Here is a 19,360-nt window from a genome sequence, read left to right as displayed (position 1 = left end):
ACGGTATTGGAACTGGTCCTCCTGGGAGCAGATGCAGCGGAGATGAAGAAATTGGGAATATGGGATGGCGTTTTTACAGGGGGCAGGGTGGGAGGAGGTGTAGTCTAGGTAGCTGTGGGAGTTGGTTGGTTTATAGTAAATGTCCGTGTTGATTCGGTCGCCCGAGATAGAAATGGAAAGTGTGATTTATACTTATACATAGATCTTCAAAGGTGGAAGGAAATTTTGAGAATGTGGTTACAAAGATTTTGAGATCTTGGGCTTCATAAATAGACACATTGAGCATAAAACAGGAACATTTTGTGTTGAACTCTCACAAAGCTTAGGTAAAAACTAAAGTATTGCACCAACTTTTGTTTACTCTTTTGGTGTGAGGATTCTTAAAATGGTATTTAACAGGAGAAAGGAGATTTACGAGAAAGGTTACAAGGCTGGATTTCCTCTTGTTTCAAGCTTGGATCAGAAAAGCTGTGTTTGTGTTAACTGGAACAAGGAACATTGTGAGGAAATTTGGTAGAGTTGTGCTGCATTTTGCTTGGATTGGGTAAGGTGGACAAGGTTCCTATTGTACACAGGAAGTGGTTATGGCCTGGAACGTGTAGACCTTGAAGGTGATGAAAATGGATATAATCCTAGGAGAGGCGATGGCTTAGTGGTATTATTGCTGACTGTTAATCCAGAAGCCCATGAATGTCCTGGGGACTCTGGTTTGAATCCCACCACGGCAGAATTTGAGTTCAGTAAAAAAGGAGCAGGAATTAAGTGTCAAATGATGACCATTGTCAATTGTCAGGAAAATCCATCTGGTTCACCAATATCCTTTAGGGAAGGAAGCTGCCATCTTTATCTGCTCCAGCCAACATGTAACTCCAGACCCGCAGCAATGTGGTTAAAGAAATACTGGTCTAGCCAGTAACATCCTTATTCCATAAATGAATAATTTAAAAAAGATTTCGGAAGGAAACGACCATGTGTGGTGCAGAAGTAGTGTCCCCACCCTGGACTGGGTTTAAATCCCTCCTCCTCCAGAGATGCGTGGTGATATCTCTGAATAAGTTGATTAGAAAATATCACAAGGAGAGGTATACTAATCAGCTGCTTTCTTGTGATAAGTGCTAAATGGTCTTAATCTGTGTGATAAATGATTCTGACTTCAAGGACCTTTTATATGAGCATACATTTACCCACTGTTGTTCTAATTTCATCATCTGATATCATAATCAGATCTGTAATGTCACTCTTATCCTTAATTTTCCTGAGTTTGTACTTCCTGTGATATTGACACTTGTATCCAATACTTAGACTATTTCAGAATCTGGCATTCTGTGAATCCTCTGTTCTCTGTGTGACTGTGATATGCCTCATTATTTTACTTGGATACGGGACAAAATGAATATTTCCTCAATATTTACTTTGAGTCATCTGATAGAATAGCACAATCTCATAGTTTGTCAATCCAAGGTCGGTAAATTGATTTCATCAGTTTTTTGTTTTCTTTGCAATCTGAAAATCTAATGAAGTCCATGATATATTTTTGCACAGAATAATTTTCAGTTTTGCAAAATCTGCCAAAACATGCCACTTAACCATTGACTAGGTTATCTCTCTTGTAGATTTCAACCAAGAAGTCCAATGGAAGATCTACGTTTTCATGACCCTCTAACTGACAGGCTTCCAATTGATGGGTATCCAACTCATAAGATCTTGCACTTCTAATTTTACTTCTGCACGAAGTTATAATACCAAGGCCCTTGTTGTTTCTTTGGTTTGGGAATTCGTCCACTGATCATAAGCTTCAAAGTTTTAAATCTCCAATTATCAGAGAATGTTCAAACCCAAACAGGGTTCGTTATCTGCACTTTACCTCAATGGGACTGGCATTTTAGTTAGGCTTAGGGTTGTTGGTTGATGGGTGAAGGGGGAGCAGTGCATTGGCTATGATTTGTGTCTCATTTGAAGATAGCTAGTCATGAGAGGGAATTAAACATCTTCTGGTGCTGCATACGGTTCCTCATTGCTTTACTGCCTGCATTGTCATTGACAGTTGGTTCCCTTATGTGTTGGAGAGCCTCCTGCAGCACTTGAACCTACTGCTGAGGCATGCAACCACTTAATAGCAATTTCATCACTGGTCTGCATAGAGTCATAGACATGTACAGCATGGAAACAGACCCTTTGATCCAATACGTCCATGCTGACCAGATATCCTAACCTAATCTAGTCCCATTTGCCAGCACTTGGCCCATATCCCTCTAAACCCTTCCTATTCATCTACCCATCCAGATGCCTCCACCCACTTCCTCTGTCAGTTCATTACACACACACACACACACACACCAGCCTCTGCGTGAAAAAGTTACTCCTTAGATCCCTTTTATATCATACCCCTCTTGCCCTAAATCTGTGCCCTCTAGTTCTGGACTCCCCCACCCCAGAGAAAAGACTTTGTCTATTTATCTTAACTGTGCCCCTCATGATTTTATAAACCTCTATAAGGTCACCTGTCAGCGTCTGACGCTCCAGGGAAAACAGCCATAGCCTATTCAGCCTCTCCCTATGGCTCAAATCCTCCAACCCTGGCAGCATCCTTGTAGATCTTTTCTGAATCTTATCAAGTTTCACAACATCATTCTAATAGGAAGGTGACTAGAATTGCATGCAATATTCCCAAAGTGGCCTCATCAATGTTCTGTACAGCTGCAACATGACCTCGTAACTCCTATATTCAATACTCTGACCAATAAAGGAAAGCATACCAAATGCCTTCTTCACTATTCTATCTGCCTGTGACTCTACCTTCAAGGAACAATGAAACTGCATTCCAAAGTTTCTTTGTTCAGCAACACTTCCTAGGACCTTACCATTCAGTGCATAAGTCCTGGTAAGATTTGTTTTTCCAAAATGCAGCACCTCACATTTGTCTGAATTAAACTCCATCTGCCACTCCTCAAGATCCCATTGTACTCTGAAGTAACCTTCTTCATTATCCATTACACCTTCAATTTTGATGTCATCTGCAAACTTACTAACTATGCCTCCTATGTTCACATCCAAATCATTTATATAAATGATGAAAAATAGTGGACCCAGCACTGATCTTGTGGCACTCTACTGGTCACAGGCCTCCAGTCTGAAAAGCAACCTTTCACCACCACCCTCTGACTTCTACTTTTGAGCCAGTTCTGTATCCAAATAGCTATTTCTCCCTGTACTCTAGAATGCTCCCAGAATAGCAACAATCAAGCACAGGTTTTTCAGATCCTGGTCACTTTGTCAATTTTTTGGGCTTATTCAATTTTTCCTCCACCCTCAGTTCACTTGGTGGTGATGCTTCTGTAATAAGTTATAGTATGTATAGAAGGGACAAAGGTCAGCTGTTTTTATATTTGAGATGTGAGAAGCAGAAAATAGAAAAAAAAACAGAATATTATAGAATTTTTAAAAGTTCAGAATGTGAAGCACCTTTCAGAACGCTCTGCAGGTGAAGTTCTTCTCATCAAGATCCTTGTTCTCCACAAAGACAAAGTCTAACTTTGGATAAAAATATTTTTAAGTAAATTTATTGTTAAGTAGGCCAAATGATAATATTACTTTATCTTTGCCTTTTATTATGGAACAGGTTGTAGGTGGAAAGATGACTGAATTTGGCAGACTATGTGCATTCATTACCAAGGTGAAGAAGGGCAGTTTAGCAGACATTGTGGGGCATCTTAGACCAGGTACCATTTATAACTTCTTTTATGAGTTTCCCTGTGCTGTAAACATGCATGTTACTCTGATTCTGATAACAGTAATATCAAATCCAATGTGTCCAATGTGAATTATGCAGTGCTTGCCTACACATATGACGTTAACAGTAGTGAGTAGCTCCAGAATTACATCTGATCACAATCAAACAAAGACGTAGATATTACAATTGGTAATCAAAACGCTGCAGGTGCTGGAAATATAAAATAATTGCAGAAAATGCTGAAAATGTTCAGGCTTGTCAGTGTTGGTACAAGAGAAACAGTTAACGTGTCAGATTGTTAATCCCTTTGCCTCTTTTGTCCCGTTTCTTTCTTTAATCCTTCACTTTTCACTCACGCAGCTACTAGCCAGCCATTCATAATGGTGCAAATCACATTTTTTGTTTCTTTATGTAATACTACGGGACATAATTTCACTTAATTTCTCCTGCTTTCCATTGTATCTCAGAACCTCCCTGCCCAATTCTTCCCTCCTGTACCTAACACTGATGCCAAAACTATAACATTCCCATCTTTGTTCAGTTCTGATGAAGAACCATCATTGACCCAATGTGTTAACTCTGTTTCTCTCCACAGGTGCTGCCCAACCTTTTATATTTTTGCAGTATTTCCTGTTTTACTTTTATTATTGGTATTGTTTGAATATTTGCATTTTACAAAAGTGATTGGAAAGAAATGAGTTAAATTTCCCAAACAAAAAAGAATAGTCGAAAATTAGAAAAGTGCTATGTTAACACCTGTCGTTGCACTATTCTGAATACAACATGGTGCCCAAGGAGAAACCGTGCAACAACAGAACTAATTATAGAATCATAGAATCATACAGCATGAAAACAGACTCTTCTGTCTAACCTGTCCATGCTGACCAGACATCCCAATCTGACCTACTGCCATGTCTTTTAAATATTGTAATTGTATCCACCTCTAGGACCTCCTTGGTCATTCACGCACCACATTCTGCAAGAAGAAGTTACCCCTAAAGTCCTTTTTAAATCTTTCCCATCTCATCTTAAACCTATACCCTCTAGTTTTGGGTTCCCCCATGCGAGGAAAAAGACCATGGTATTCATCTTATCTGTGACCCTCATAATTTTATAAATCTCAATAATTGGAAAGATGATTTGTACTATTTATTCCATTTCTTCCCTCCATGGATTACATGTAAAGATAAAGTTACTATAGTCCTACTGCACCATAGAGCTGTGCTCGCATTAGAGAGTCACCATGCCTGAGATGATGGCAGAGGTTAAGAAGGAGAATCCTTCATGATAACCTCAACCGGTGGAGGAATTGAATCCATTTTGGAGTCATGTTGACGCTGCATCACAAACCAGTCAGCTAACTGACCTCTTACATGTTAGAGATTGTAACAAAAGTTTCATTTTGCCACGTTGCTAGCTATGTAATAACTAACCCACTATAGGATTAAGCCTGATGGCTGACAAGCACTTTAAAACAGACATTGAAGTTTATTTTAAAATCATTAAAGGCAGCCAACAGAGTCTGTAAATTACAATTATTGAAAGAACGGTTATAGTGTATCAAAGTTGTTTTCTTTATAATGATCCATTAATCTTTTTACTTGTATTATTTTAATGATCTAGGTGATGAAGTACTTGAATGGAATGGTCGGTCATTACAAGGAGCCACATTTGAGGAGGTGTATAACATCATCTTTGAATCTAAACCTGAGCCACAAGTTGAACTTCTAGTTTCCAGGCCTATTGGGTTAGTTGTCTTCGTTTAATATCAATCTGTCTTAACCTATATTAACATTTGTTTTAAGATTACCCAAATACTTATAAGGAGTAATTTTATGAATGTGCACACATCAAATATTTGGGTACATGCTCCTTGATCTTTCACCATTTAATCTACAAATAATTAAAGCAATCAACGGAGCCTAAATATCTGGAAACTTTGATCTTAACAATCAAAATTCAGGAAGACAAACAATGATCCTGATATACAAAATACAAAGCAATTGAACTTTGACCTCACCTATGTTCATTTAATGACCGTGAAACTGTGCCGTTCTAATGGTTTGAATGTACCTGAACAGAAGAGCAAAACATGTTTTATGTCAACATATTGTCTGCCACTTGTCTTTTCTTACAAAACAACATTTTTTTTTCTTTCTGTCTTGCATGGAATTTGGAAATTGTTGGCAAAGGAGCATCTGTTTGAGTTGAAAAGTGTAGTGCTGGAAAAGCACTGCAGGTCAGGCAGCATGTGAGGAGCAGGAATGTCAATGTTTTGGGCATAAGCCTTTCATCAGGAAAGTGGGAGGAAAAGGGTGCTGAAAGATAAATAGTAGGGTAGGGTTGGAGGTGATGCAGGCGGGAACGTAGGTGGGAAGGCGATAGGTGGATGTGATAAGTCGGTGGGGAGGATAGAGCGAATAGGTGGGAAGGAAGATCGACAGGTCAAGAGGGCCTGTTAAAGGGTTGGATCTGGGATGAGGTGGGGGAGAGGAGATTTCAAAACTGGTGAAGTCAGTGTTCTGGGCCTCTTCCAGTCCCAAACTAAACCCACTCACCAACTGGAGGCAGATGCCTCATTCTTCTGATTGTTATGGTGCTGTGTGCCAACTCACAGGCCATGATGCTGTCTTCCATTGACATAAGCTAGATTCTGCCAGGTGCTTGAAGAGATGCTTAGAGCCTTCATGTCATGTTTGCAAGCATCTTTGAAGCAGGGTTTTGGGCATGTTACCAGTCATCTCACTCCTTCAATCCTGTGGAGGTGTTCAAAAGCCAGCAAACTCAACCCTGCTTAACTTTGCAATGTTGCAACCAGTAAAGATGAAAGTTGTTGAATTGCCTTTCCTGCAGTCTAGCAGTGCCTTTACAATGGAGGACAATTAGGGGAATCCAAATCCTCCTCGTCTTTTCATGGCAGCAGATGCTGTATGATTTAAATGTCCAGCACGCAGCCAGCCACTTTCACAACTCCTCTGAAAGGATAAATATGTAGCTCGGTATGGGGTTAGGCTGGCATATGCTTCAGAGGTTAGGCTGGCAGTTGGGTAGATATGACCCCAGTTAGGATCAGTTCCAGGTAGTAAGGAGCTCCTAGGGTAGTTTGGCCTTTTGTTGCGGGGGGTAGAAGATCTGTTTTCAGTGGAGAGAGGGAAGGTGGGTTTGCTGGGAGTGACTGGGTCTGAGAATTCAGACCAATGGTGGAAGAGGTGTTGAACCTTGCAGTGGGAGATTGGACCCATGTTCCTTGCTCGATTTTATTCAATGCATATTTTGTGAATTGTCCAACAACGGGTAGATGCTTTTGCTATGCGTGACGGTGTCTTCAGTTATGCACCAATTGACTGATTGGGTCAATGGTGACAGATGATGTAGAGAACTTTGTAACACTTTCCAGTATTTGTTGTCTAATGTATGCAAGAAAATGTGACATTATGTCCCATGGCCATTTTTAAAATATATATCATCAGAGAGAATAAATACAAGCATGGGACAGATAGACCATGAGGCTATGTGGCTGAGTTTTTATTTGAGTAACTAGCACAGTGTCAGCAGTGTAGTAGAGCTGTAATTTTGTCTTTGCTTTCAATCTAGATAAATTGGAGAGCTTGCTTTCTGACCAAGTATATAAATAACCTTCTGGAATAGTGGTAGTGTCCCAACCTTTGAGCCAGGAGTTCTGGGTTCAAATGCCATCTGCCCCAGAGGTGAATATTAACATCATCGAACCATGTTGTGTAGAAAATATCTACAAGTAAAGCCCTTTCCATATCTGCAGGAAATACAAATGTGAGGAGCATTGAGAAGACTATGAAAAACAAAATAGGAGCTAGGATACAGCCCTGTTCATTCCATTCTTCACTCTGATGCTGCTGTCGAAGTGGAGCCATTAAGATGGTGTGGTGCAGTGCATGTCATCATAGAAGGAACAGATGAGACTGAGGAGTTTTGGTGGATAGCTAATTTTCCCCCAAATGTTTTAGAGTCCTCTCCTAAGTGTATTCAATGTTTTAAGTGAGCTCTATGAAATTATAATAAAGAGGTACATTCTGGTCCCTATACCGTTGAAGTCAGTGTTTGGAGAAAAGCGTGTCTGCTGTAGATCTACCAAACAGAAACCAAACTGTGCTCCTGGATATCCTTGGTCTTCAAATTGATAGACTTTTCAGACTGATGTTAGGTCAGGCTTTCCCGTAAGAATAAGGAATGAATTGACCCTACAGTTATTGCAAGCTCCTGTCTTTGTTTTAATATAAAGTGATGTTTTTTTGTTTTATCATGCATGTCCAGTGGAATGGATACTACCTTCCAAAAGCAAAAGAAAGGAACACAAAACGGTATGACCATGGATGGGACCTTCTGTGCTCGAGTTGTTTACCTTGGCCTTTCTAGCCAATTCATGGCCTCATTAGCACTCGTGATGAGGGTTGTCTGTTGAAATTAACAAAACAGGATGTTGGGGGGAGTGTTCAAATGTAGTATAGAAGATGCCCATCTCATGGGAGTACATCTTACAGTAGTATTCAACCACACAGAATACTTTTGTTAGTGTGGATTTTAGGTGGGGAAGTTTTGGTGACTATAGGACCAAGGTTGCTCTCAACTAACATAGCATTTGCATTTCTGTTGCTGCAGACAGTTTGGATCTATCATAGGTTGATCCGATGTTAAATTGTGGTACATTTCCCTGTCATTTTTCACAACTGCCTTAGCTATTTTCAAGTGATACGGTGTTCTAATTGTTGGTTTTATGTTATCCATCAGGTAGGATTATTTTTGTTTCAATGACAAATTACATCAGGAGTAGGTTGCAAACCTGTCTTTGTTTACTTTTACAAAAGGTTGCTGCTACTGTTTGGTAAATGATTAAACTTAGGTGACTTCCAAGCTTCATTGTTATCAACATCAGCGCTTCCTGGTTAGCCTTTGGTTGAGAGCTTTTACTAAGGTGCAAATTGGTGTCATTTGTTATATGAGAGATGTTGATGCATTGTGACTTGTTATGTTCACGGTTGTTAAACCTTTAGAATTGGACTTCCATTCTCATGTTGACAAAAGACTGCTGTATTCAGTGTGGGCTGCACATAGGTGTAGTTATGGTGAAAGCCAGGTAAATTGCACCTTTTTGTGATACCTGGTCAAGTTATTACCACTGGTCATATGTTCGCCCTCAAACAACATGTTGATGTGGAGTTTGACTCTGAAAGTAGCTAGTTGCTGGTGTAAATAAAAAAAGTCGTGAATTTCACATACATCCATCCCACTTCAGACATGAAAGTTGAAAGAGCTGCTCTTGGTTACAGAAGCACAGCAATCATTTTAAAACAAGAGGAAGCAAGTTGTTTATTTGAATAACAGCATTAACATCCTTCACCACTTATTTACAAGACCCTTTCCACAACCTAATCCTAATTATTAACTTAGAGTGGGGGGGGGGAAGAGGTTTGGGGATTTGGGGGCTGGGGGCTTGGGGTTTGGAAGTAAAAAAAGGGGTGAGTCTCAGCATTGAACCCTCCAGTGTCCAGATTGTTCACAATGCATGATTCAGCACAAATCTTGGACCTTTCGTCCCCAGCTAAACTCCTAACAAACAGACTTGCTGTGTTGGTTTAACAGTTGAGTGGGCGGCTTAGGTGGGAATAGCTTCCTACCAACTGGGTGGTTAAGTCAAGCTCAGGTCTTCCTTCCCAGATTCTACTGGAAGTGGGAGGGAGGGCAGCATGCTGGTACACCACCATCCTGCCTCCTGAAGTTTTCTTCCTGCTTCCGCGACTGGAAGATTCTATTCTAAAGGCTTTTCACCATTCTTGTTAGTTTTAATTACTTCTGGAAAAATGTTTAAAATTCCCTTTCCTAAGCAAATGTTCCAAGTCAACAAAACATAAGTAGAGCAAAGTGGAGTTTGATTAACACAGGTTATTTTAGCAAGAGAAAATATTAATTCATGCTCCATGCAATAATAAGTTGAATTAAAGAAGTATTTAAGACTCAAAATGGTCAAAGGAATCTTAGAAAAAAAGTGACATTAATATTTAATGCTGTGGCCATTTTCTCATGTTATTACATCCAAGTAACTCTCCCAACCTCATTAAAATAAATCAAAACTTCAATTGTGGGTGAATAAATGTATGTCAGGGTAAAAAATTGGAGCCCAATAAAAGCCCCCAAACCATACTTGCATTTGTTCTTTAAGCTTGAACTTGTAAATTTTGCCTCATTTTAACAATCATTTTCTGAATTTATTTTCTGAATTTTTTAAGAACTTATATTTAGGGGAGTTTTTCCATTTTAATGGCTTTTACTTCAGCTGTTAAAATTCATTTAATCAGAATGATTTCAATGAAAACACACTGACATATTATTACTTTCCTTTCTGTTAGCCTAAAAAATCTGATTATAGTGCTAAGAGACCCCTGAACAAGTGCAACTAAGGAAATAATAGGCTGTGGCCAGGTTTGTGAATGGTGATTTATTTGGATGAAGGGACTTTTCTCATAGTTAGAATTACACTTGCTCCTCACTCATACCCAAACTAATGCAATGTTTTTAAGTCATTGTCACAACTCACTGGGATAATGTGTTTCCAATCAAGCTCCACTATTCCCAGAGTCATCACAAATGTGAAAAGATTTAATCAAAACACCCAGTTTACCTGATGAATGAACCAGTTAAAACACTCACCAGGTTTCTGTACTTCAGTGAAAACAGCTATTTATTGCAAACAGAATGCTTATGATCAGTGGCATCAGTGAAACATGCTACTATAGTACTTTATAAAACTTCACCTGCACCTATTTGAAATAATTCAATAGACATAGAACCAGACACACAAAGACAAGTCACAAATATTTTTGGTGGGGAAGAAACAAAGTAAAATATTCATTGAAGCACAGCTCTGGCACTGAGTTAGTTTTCTTCAGTACCCTTCCAGTTCCTTTTGAATATTTGAGGATGACACAACGTTATAGATGCACCATTTCTCAATCTTTCTTTCACCAGTTGACAATTTGCCCTCTAATTGACCCTGGACATGTTTTTCCTTTTGAGAAAGGAATTTGCAGAGAGAGAGAGAGAGATTAGCTGCTTGGGATTTCCTTTTACTTCTCCCACTCACAGAAGGGAAGAGGGAAAGAAGAGTTTTCTCATTTATAGGCAAGATATTTCTGTGGGATTGTTCACCTAAGAACCAGTCAAGAAATTATTATCACACTGAGTACACCTGAATGCGTGCGTGCATGAGTGCATGTACACACACACACACATATATCCTGTTTGAAAACCAAACAGAAGTCTGTCACTGGGCAAAACCTTCTTTCGAGGTCACCAGTTTTAAGGCAGTATTAACAAATAACAAAGAAGCACAGGAACAGGCCCATTGGCCCCTCAAGCCTGCACTGACACATTTTGCCCTTCTGTACTAAAACTGTCTTCACTTACAGAATCTGTTTACCTCTCTTCCCTTCCTATTCATGTATTCATCTAGATGCTTCTTGAATGCTGCTACTGTGTCTACTTCCACCACTTACTCTGGCAACGTATTCCAGACACCTAAAACTTTGCACCTTGAACCTGTTTCCCCTAGTAATTGACCCCTCCACCATGGAAAAAGCCTGATACCTTCCACTCTATCCACGTCATTCACAATCTCATAAACTTCTATCAGATCGCCCCTCAACTTCCTGCTTTCCAATGAAAACAAACCCAGTCTACCCAAGCTCTTTACATTGCTAAAATCCCCTGTAGCAGGCAACATCCTGGTAAGCCTTTTCTGTACCATCTCCAAAGAATCCACATCCTTCCAGTAGTGTGGTGACCAGAACTGTATGCAATATTCCAAATGTGGCTTAACTAAATTACTACAAAGCTACAGTATAACTTGCCTATCCTAATGCTCAGTGCCTCTTCCAATGAAGGCAAGTGTTTCATAGGTCTTTTTTACTACCTGCTCTGCCACCTTCAGTGATCTTTGGACTTGGACATCCAGATCCATTCGACATATCAATTTGTTTCCCATGTTTCAGTTCAACAACCAAAAGTAACAGTGGTCTTTACATCATATAATCTAGACACAAGTAAATGTCTCTCTACATGCAAATGCAGAAGAAGCTCCAGTCATCTGAATTCATTTTTATTTAAGAGTTTCTTGCATGACATTGGTTTCTGCTGTTTGCCTGTTTGAAATTGATTGCTTTTGATAAAAACGATTAATCTTAATTTTAAGTTTGCAAAATGTGGATTGCTGTCAAATGTACTTGACTTAGTTACTCAGTTTTCTGCTATGCACTCCTTCCTCACTGGTGCAATTGAATAATTTCTTTTTGGTGAATTAATAACAGTTAAGTCTCATTTTAGCCAATGATAGCGTTTTGCTCCAAGTGTCAGTAAACATTTCAGATTTTATGCGCTTAAAAACAAAACATCCTGGAAACTTTTAATTATAAATACTTTGTTGATTTTTTTTTGAAAAACTTACTTTGCTGCATTTGTCAAGACTGATATAATCCTCCAGCCAAGCGAGCATTTTATAATGCTTTTGGGAATATTAACAAAGATATGCATGACATACTTAAGAACATTAGTGGGAGTTGATGTCTTACCATTGTACAACATATGTTTTCAATCAAATATATTCAGAATTAATGAATTTAAAATTTTTTTTGAAGTTTTTCAAAGTTTGATGTGATGGACCAGTCATCAAGCTCCAGGTTCAGTCACAGTAAAAATGGTTATGTTTTTTGCTCAGAAAACTGATATTTTTCACTGCTTTTTTATACAAAGCATTGCACAGCTTGTACTTCCCTTACAAAGTCAAATGAAGATTCTTGAACTTGGCTTATAGACCATCTTACACAATTTTAAGTTGATTGAATAGATAGTTCACTATATGAATTGAATAACCAGGGTTCTGTGGGATGCTTTCAGCCAAATCGGGTGAGGGATTAATCATCTTGCAAAATAAAAAAAAATCTGGTGGCATTGCAGGACAACTAATTAGGTAATGATACCCAGAATGGAATAGGAATAGAGAGGTTATGCAAACATTTTTTTAAAAAAAGCAAATACCATCAAAGAGATAGGAAAAATAAGGCAATATTCAAATCTTGTTACTTAAATGTAATGTTTGTAACAAAATAAATGAATTGTTGAGATAGTGAGTATGATTTTATTGCCATTATGAAGACATGCTTGTAAGGAGATCAAAGTTGGGAGCTTGGTATTAATGGCTATATCATTTTTTGAAAGACAGGAAGGAAGGAGAGCAGGTAGTAAAAAAGACCTATGAAACACTTGCCTTCATTGGAAGAGGCACTGAGTATTAGGATAGGCAAGTTATACTGCAGCTTTGTAGTAATTTAGTTAAGCCACATTTTGGTAGAATATTTGGTAGAATAAATACTGTAGTAAGCAATGATACTAAAATTGAAGATGTAGATACCATAATGGTAGAGATAAGAAATAATGGAAGAAGACACGAGTAGGAGAAATGTACAGGTTCCCTAACAATGGCTATTCTGCAGGATGGAGAATAAATCAGGTGGAGAGGAGGACATATAAAAAAGGTAGTAGATATCATGGAGGACAGTAATCTTCAAGTAGATTAGGAAAATCAAGTTGTTGTGAGGTAAAGAATTACAGAATGAATTTTGGAAAGTTTCCTGGAGCATTTATGTTGTGGCCCCAACAAATAAGGTAGCCCACAAACCCACCAACACACTAAAACAGCAGCTAATGAACTTGGAAGATCCTATACAGACAACAAGCAAAACTAATGTCATTTACAAAATACTTTGCAATAACTGTTACAAATACTACATTGGACAAACAGGCAGAAAACTAGCTACAGGGATACATGAACATCAGTTAGCCAAAAAAGACATGACCCACTCTCACTAGTATCTTTACATACAGATGAGGAAGGACACCACTTCGACTGTGACAACACATCCATCCTAGGACAAGCCAAATGGAGACACGCGCAAGAATTCCTAGAAGCATGGCACTCCAACCAGAACTTTATCAACAAACACATTGACTTGGACACCTTTTACCACCCCCTAAGAAAAAGAACAGGAAATGACATTACAGGAACTGACATCACCAACCTAAGGAAACCTAAACACATAAATAAAAGGCAGGCCACACCAGTGTTTTACAGGAGGCTCACTGATGACGTTACCTAGTATGGTGACGAAATGTCTGAAAATGAACTTCCAGCTCAGCGAGCAAACTTACATCCACTAACAGCATTCTAGAAATACAGGGGGCAAAAGAAAGGGAGGAAATAAATGCCATAACTATCAGTAGAGAAAAATTACTAGTGAACTAATGAGGCTAAAAGCGGATAAGTCCTTTGGACTGGATGGGTTGCATTCCAGGATTTTAAAGGAAATAAAGACAAAGATAGTGAATTCGTTAGAAGCACTCTTCCAAGAATCCTTGGATTCTGGCTAAAATCGCAGAGGATTGGAAAACAGCCAGTATAACATGGTTATTCAAGGGGGCAAAAGAAGTAGACATAGGCCGTTTAGCTTATAAAGGATATAACATAACAGTATTTAGAAATGCATAATATAATCAAGCGGAGTCACCATGTCTTCATGCAGGAATAATGATGCTCAACAAATGAATTGAGGAGGTAACAAGTATAACAGATACAGGGAAACCAGTAGATGTAAAAGGGTTTGATAAGTTGCCAGAAATTGATTAGATACCTACAGTGTGGAAACAGGCCCTTCGGCCCAGCCAGTCCACACCAACCCTCTGAAAAGTAACCCACCCAGACCCATTTCCCTCTGACTAATGCACCTAACACTATGGGCAATTTAGCATGGTCAGTTCACCTGACCTGCACATCTTTGGACTGTGGGAGGAAACCGGAGCATCCGGAGCAAACCCACGCAGACATGGGGAGAATGTGCAAACTCCACACAGACGGTCGCCTGAGGCTGGAATCAAACCTGAGACCCTGGTGCTTGAGGCAGCACTGAACCACCGTGCTGCCCCAAATAAGACTACTTAATAAGATAAACGCCCATGGTGTTGGGTCTAGTATATTAAATGATCTAACTGAACAGAGGAGTTGACTTGAACGGGCTGAATAGCTTGTTTCTGCTCTATGTCTTCAAATGTTATGGTCTAAATTTTGCAACTGCTATTCAGTTTTCTGAATCTCATGAGGTGGATTTAGGAATAAGTACTTTGGCAAGTTGTTGAAGGATGTGTCTGAGACTTTTAGGAAAAGTTGACATTGAGGAGTTTTGGAAATGCAATATCACAAAGCTTAACTTCTTACGTGCTGATAATTGTTAATTATGAACATGTTTCTTTGTGTGATGAAACTTTGTGATTAAACCCCTCTGGTTGTCAATTATTTGTCACTGCTTCTTTGTAACTATCATGAGGAAAGCAAAGAAGGGGAAACTAGGGATCCCTTCAACTTGGAATTTCTTTCTCAGTTAATTAAACTTCCCTGTGTCTGTCTTATTGCTTTATGGGAATGAAGTTCCGTGCCTATGGCAGACAATTGCTTAATTAGATATTGTAACATTTAGTTACGATATTATGGTACAAAATGTAATTTTTAAAAATCTATTTGATTCAAGTCAGTGGAAAATGGGTAATTCCTTTGTCTCCTCGAATCTGTACTAACACCTGAGGAAAGAAACTTCCTTTGTCTATTTGAATGCGTCTTTTGGGTGATCGCTTGGATCTGAACATATTCTTTCAATCTAATTTTTTAATTTTCTCTGGACTCTACTGCGACATCCAGTACTAGAAAAGCAGAAATTTCCTGCCACTCAATATTGGAAAGAACATGACCTTTTGTCTTTGATCTTCATGACAAGCTCAATCCCTTGATACCAAATCCTCTACTTTGTCCAGTATCTTCAGTTACACCAAACCAAACCTTTTGAATTTTTTGTTCCTAGCCTCAAAAGGACCATTTACGTCTATATTTTCACCGTTGCCTGACTGAGGACCTCCCTCAGGTCACGTGCTGAAACTCTTATCCATGAAATTATAACCTCTAAATCTGGCTAACATTGTGCCCTTCTCCCTGAGCTCCCATTTCAATGTCATAAGTCTATTGTCCTGATCTGACTTTGCACCAATCACCCATCACCTCTGAGAGAGTGCAGTAAACAATCATAAATGTGATTCCACTGATCACCCAATGGCAAGTAACACAGGTAATGGTTAACATGTGCTTTTCAGCTAGAAGACTGGATTCAGTGGGGCTCCACAGGGCTCAATGCTAATTTCCCTTGCCTTTGAGACACCTATTAACAACTTGGACTTAAATGTGGAAGCATGATCAAGCTGTTTGAAGATGTTTGGACTTTGATCCCAGAAGGTGGCGGGGCAAGTCAGTAGGGTGGTTAAAGAGGCATATAAAATCCTTACCTTTTATTACACAAGGCACGACATTACAAGGTTGGGAGATTGTGCTGGAGCTTTTTAGAAGTTAAATTAGCCTACAATCTGAGTAGTTACAGGGGAGCTTGTGTGGTGCACAGAGTGATGAGTGCATAAATTTGCAGTCACGGATTCAAGTTTCCTTGCCCAGAGCCAGGACAGTGTTGGAGCCTGTGAGGAGGTGCATGGAGGAGTGAGTACATCAACTTTACAGATGAGGATAAATTCACTCCATCTTAATGACAGAAAAAAACCTCGTGACATCCTGGGAAAGTATAGAGTTGATTCATTGGTAAGGGAACTAACTTGAAGAGCTCTCCCTAAATTGAAGATTTTTTTAAAAAATGTAAAATTATTTATGGATAAAGATAGCTAGTCAGACTAAGGACTTTTAATGCATGGAGGTAAAGCCAACCAAGTGGAATGTGTGTCCTGTCACTTGGAGAGCCACAGACCCTACCAGTGTTCAAGATGACCATGTGTACAGGAAGTGATCACAACTGCGCAAACTTGAGCTCTGGGTTTTAGATTTGGGGTTTTGGATCTGGAGTGATGGCTGGCCACATTGTGTCACATCTGCATGGCTGAGAGTTAGACAGGTGGTTACACGACAGCTGAAGGGACTTGAGGAAAGAAAGCAGTCAAAGTGAAACAGGTAGATAGTGCAAGTATCACTGTGGTCCTGATCATAAATCGGTTTTCAATCCTGGAAGTTGAGGAGGGCACTGTAACTTCAAGGGAGAGCGGTCAAAGCCAGGCTTTCTGGCACTGCATGCAGTTTGTCTAAAGGTGGAGAGGAATAAGAGTGATAGAAGATGTATTAGATTAGATTAGATTCCCTACAGTGTGGAAACAGGCCCTTTGGCCCAACAAGTCCGACCCTCTGAAGAGCAACCCACCCAGACCCATCCCCTACATTTACCCCTGACTAATCCACATAACACTACAGGCAATTTAGCATGGCCAACTCATCTAACCTGCACATCTTTGGACCTTGGGAGGAAACCGGAGCACCCAGTGGAAACCCACGCAGACACGGGGAGAATGTGCAAACTCCACACAGACCGTTGCCCAAGGCGGGAATTGAACCTGGGTCCCTGGCAATGTGAGGCAGCAGTGCTACCCACTGAGCCACCGTGCCGCCCCAAAGTTGAGGGGAAAAGACAGGCATTTCTGCAGCTGCAGATGGTGTGTTGCCTCTTTGATACGTAGATCACGCATGTCGCTGAGCAACTGCAGGCCATATTTAAGGAGCAGGAAGATATTACAAAAGTTGTGGTATACATTGGTTCCAACTTGGTGGACCAAGGAATGAGGTATTATTCAAGAGTTCAGGGGGCTAAACAATAGATGAAGAATCAGAGTCTCAAAGGTTGTAATCTCAGAATTAAACCCAATGCCACATGCCAGTGAGCGCAGAAACAGGAGAAAGGAGAAAATCTGGGGAAGGTGGGGACTCTACAAATGGGAAGGTCTACACCTGAACCAAAATGGGACGAGCATCCTTTTTGAGTGAGTTTGCTAGTGTTTTTGGGAGGTGTTAAAACTATTTCAGGAGGGATAGGGACACTGTATGTTAATTCAGTAACAACACAGCATAACTTAGAAAAGGAACCAAGGCAGAGCGAATTCAACCATGTGGTGATCCAAGATAGAAAGGCCAGGCTGGTTGGTCTCTATTGTAAGGAGTATTGGTGAAACAGATGAGTTAAGGGCATGGATTGACATGTACTGTGGTGTTGTTGTCATCATAGAGACATGGTTGAGGGAGGGACAAGACTGGCAACTTAACATTCTGGGGTTTAGGGTCTTCAGGTACGCAGGGGATGGTGCATAAGTAGAAAAGGTGTTGCATTATTAGTTAGGGAGCCAATTCCTTCAGTAAGGAGGGATGATATCTTGGAAGGGTCATCAAAGGGCTTTGTGGTTAGAACCTAGGAATAAAAAGGGGTAGTAACATTTTAGGAGTCTGTTATAAGCCCCCAAACAGTCAAGCCGTTGAGAAGGAGTTATGTAGTCATAGAGATGTGCAGCACGGAAACAGACCCTTCGATCCTAACTAAGGCATGTAAAAATGATAAGGGAACTTTAGTTACCCCAATATTAGTTGGTATAAAATGTTCAGGGGGGTAGATTTCTTGAAATGTATGCAGGATAACTTTTTATGGCAACATGTAAGTGGTCCTACATGGAGGTGCAGTACTGGATCTAATTCAGAAGAAAGATGCCCGCAGGTGTATGAGGTGACCGTGAGGAAGCATTTTAGAGATAGCACCCATAATGCCGTGTGTTTTAACTTTATTGTGGAAAAGGAAAAGTTCTGGATTGGGGGAAAGCAGATTTCATTAAAAATAAGGCAGGACCTGACTAAGATAGACTAGAAATAGCAACTGTAGCTACTATATAGAACATAGAAGAATACAGCGCAGTACAGGCCCTTTGGCCCTCGATGTTGCGCCGATCCAAGCCCACCTAACCTACACTAGCCCACTATCCTCCATATGCCTATCCAATGCCTGCTTAAATGCCCATAAAGAGGGAGTGTCCACCACTGCTACTGGTAGGGCATTCCATGAACTCACGACTCGCTGAGTAAAGAACCTACCCCTAACATCTGTCTTATACCTACCACCCCTTAATTTAAAGCTCTGCCCCCTCGTAATAGCTGAAAAAGGTTCTCACGGTCAACCCTATCTAAACCCCTAATCATCTTGTACACCTCTATCAAGTCACCCCTAAACCTTCTTTTCTCCAATGAAAACAACCCCAAGTGCCTCAGCCTTTCCTCATACGATCTTCCTACCATACCAGGCAACATCCTGGTAAACCTCCTCTGCATCCGTTCCAGTGCCTCCACATCCTTCCTATAGTATGGCAACCAAAACTGCACACAATACTCCAGATGCGGCCCGACCAGAGTCTTATACAACTGCAACATGACCTCAGTACTCCAGAACTCAATTCCTCTACCAATAAAAGCCAGTACGCCATATGCCTGCTTCACCGCACTATTTACCTGGGTGGCAACTTTCAAAGACTTGTGTACATGGACACCAAGATCCCTCTGCTCATCCACACTACAAGAGGGGCATGGATAGGATAAATAGGCAAAGTCTTTTCCCTGGGGTCGGGGAGTCCAGAACTAGAGGGCATCGGTTTAGGGTGAGAGGGGAAAGATATAAAAGACCTAAGGGGCAACTTTTTCACGCAGAG

The 19,360-nt window shown here is 40.1% G+C and overlaps 1 protein-coding gene across 10 annotated transcripts in view; it reads left to right on the top strand.

Annotated features, from left to right (window-relative positions):
- The window catches only part of rims2a (regulating synaptic membrane exocytosis 2a), a 973,874-nt gene that overhangs the window by 473,950 nt on the left and 480,564 nt on the right, over positions 1-19,360 (top strand). For all 10 annotated transcript variants that reach the window (XM_043688425.1, XM_043688424.1, XM_043688426.1 and 7 more), the window contains 2 exons: positions 3,620-3,719; positions 5,354-5,477. In XM_043688425.1, coding sequence (XP_043544360.1) covers positions 3,620-3,719; positions 5,354-5,477 — 224 coding nt within the window. The remainder of the gene's footprint in view (positions 1-3,619; positions 3,720-5,353; positions 5,478-19,360) is intronic.

Source organism: Chiloscyllium plagiosum, chromosome 4 (assembly GCF_004010195.1).
Source record: "Chiloscyllium plagiosum isolate BGI_BamShark_2017 chromosome 4, ASM401019v2, whole genome shotgun sequence".
Taxonomy (NCBI): Eukaryota; Metazoa; Chordata; class Chondrichthyes; order Orectolobiformes; family Hemiscylliidae; genus Chiloscyllium; species Chiloscyllium plagiosum.
The sequence above is the reverse complement of the archived record's forward strand: the minus strand, read 5'-3'. Positions and strand labels throughout refer to the sequence as shown.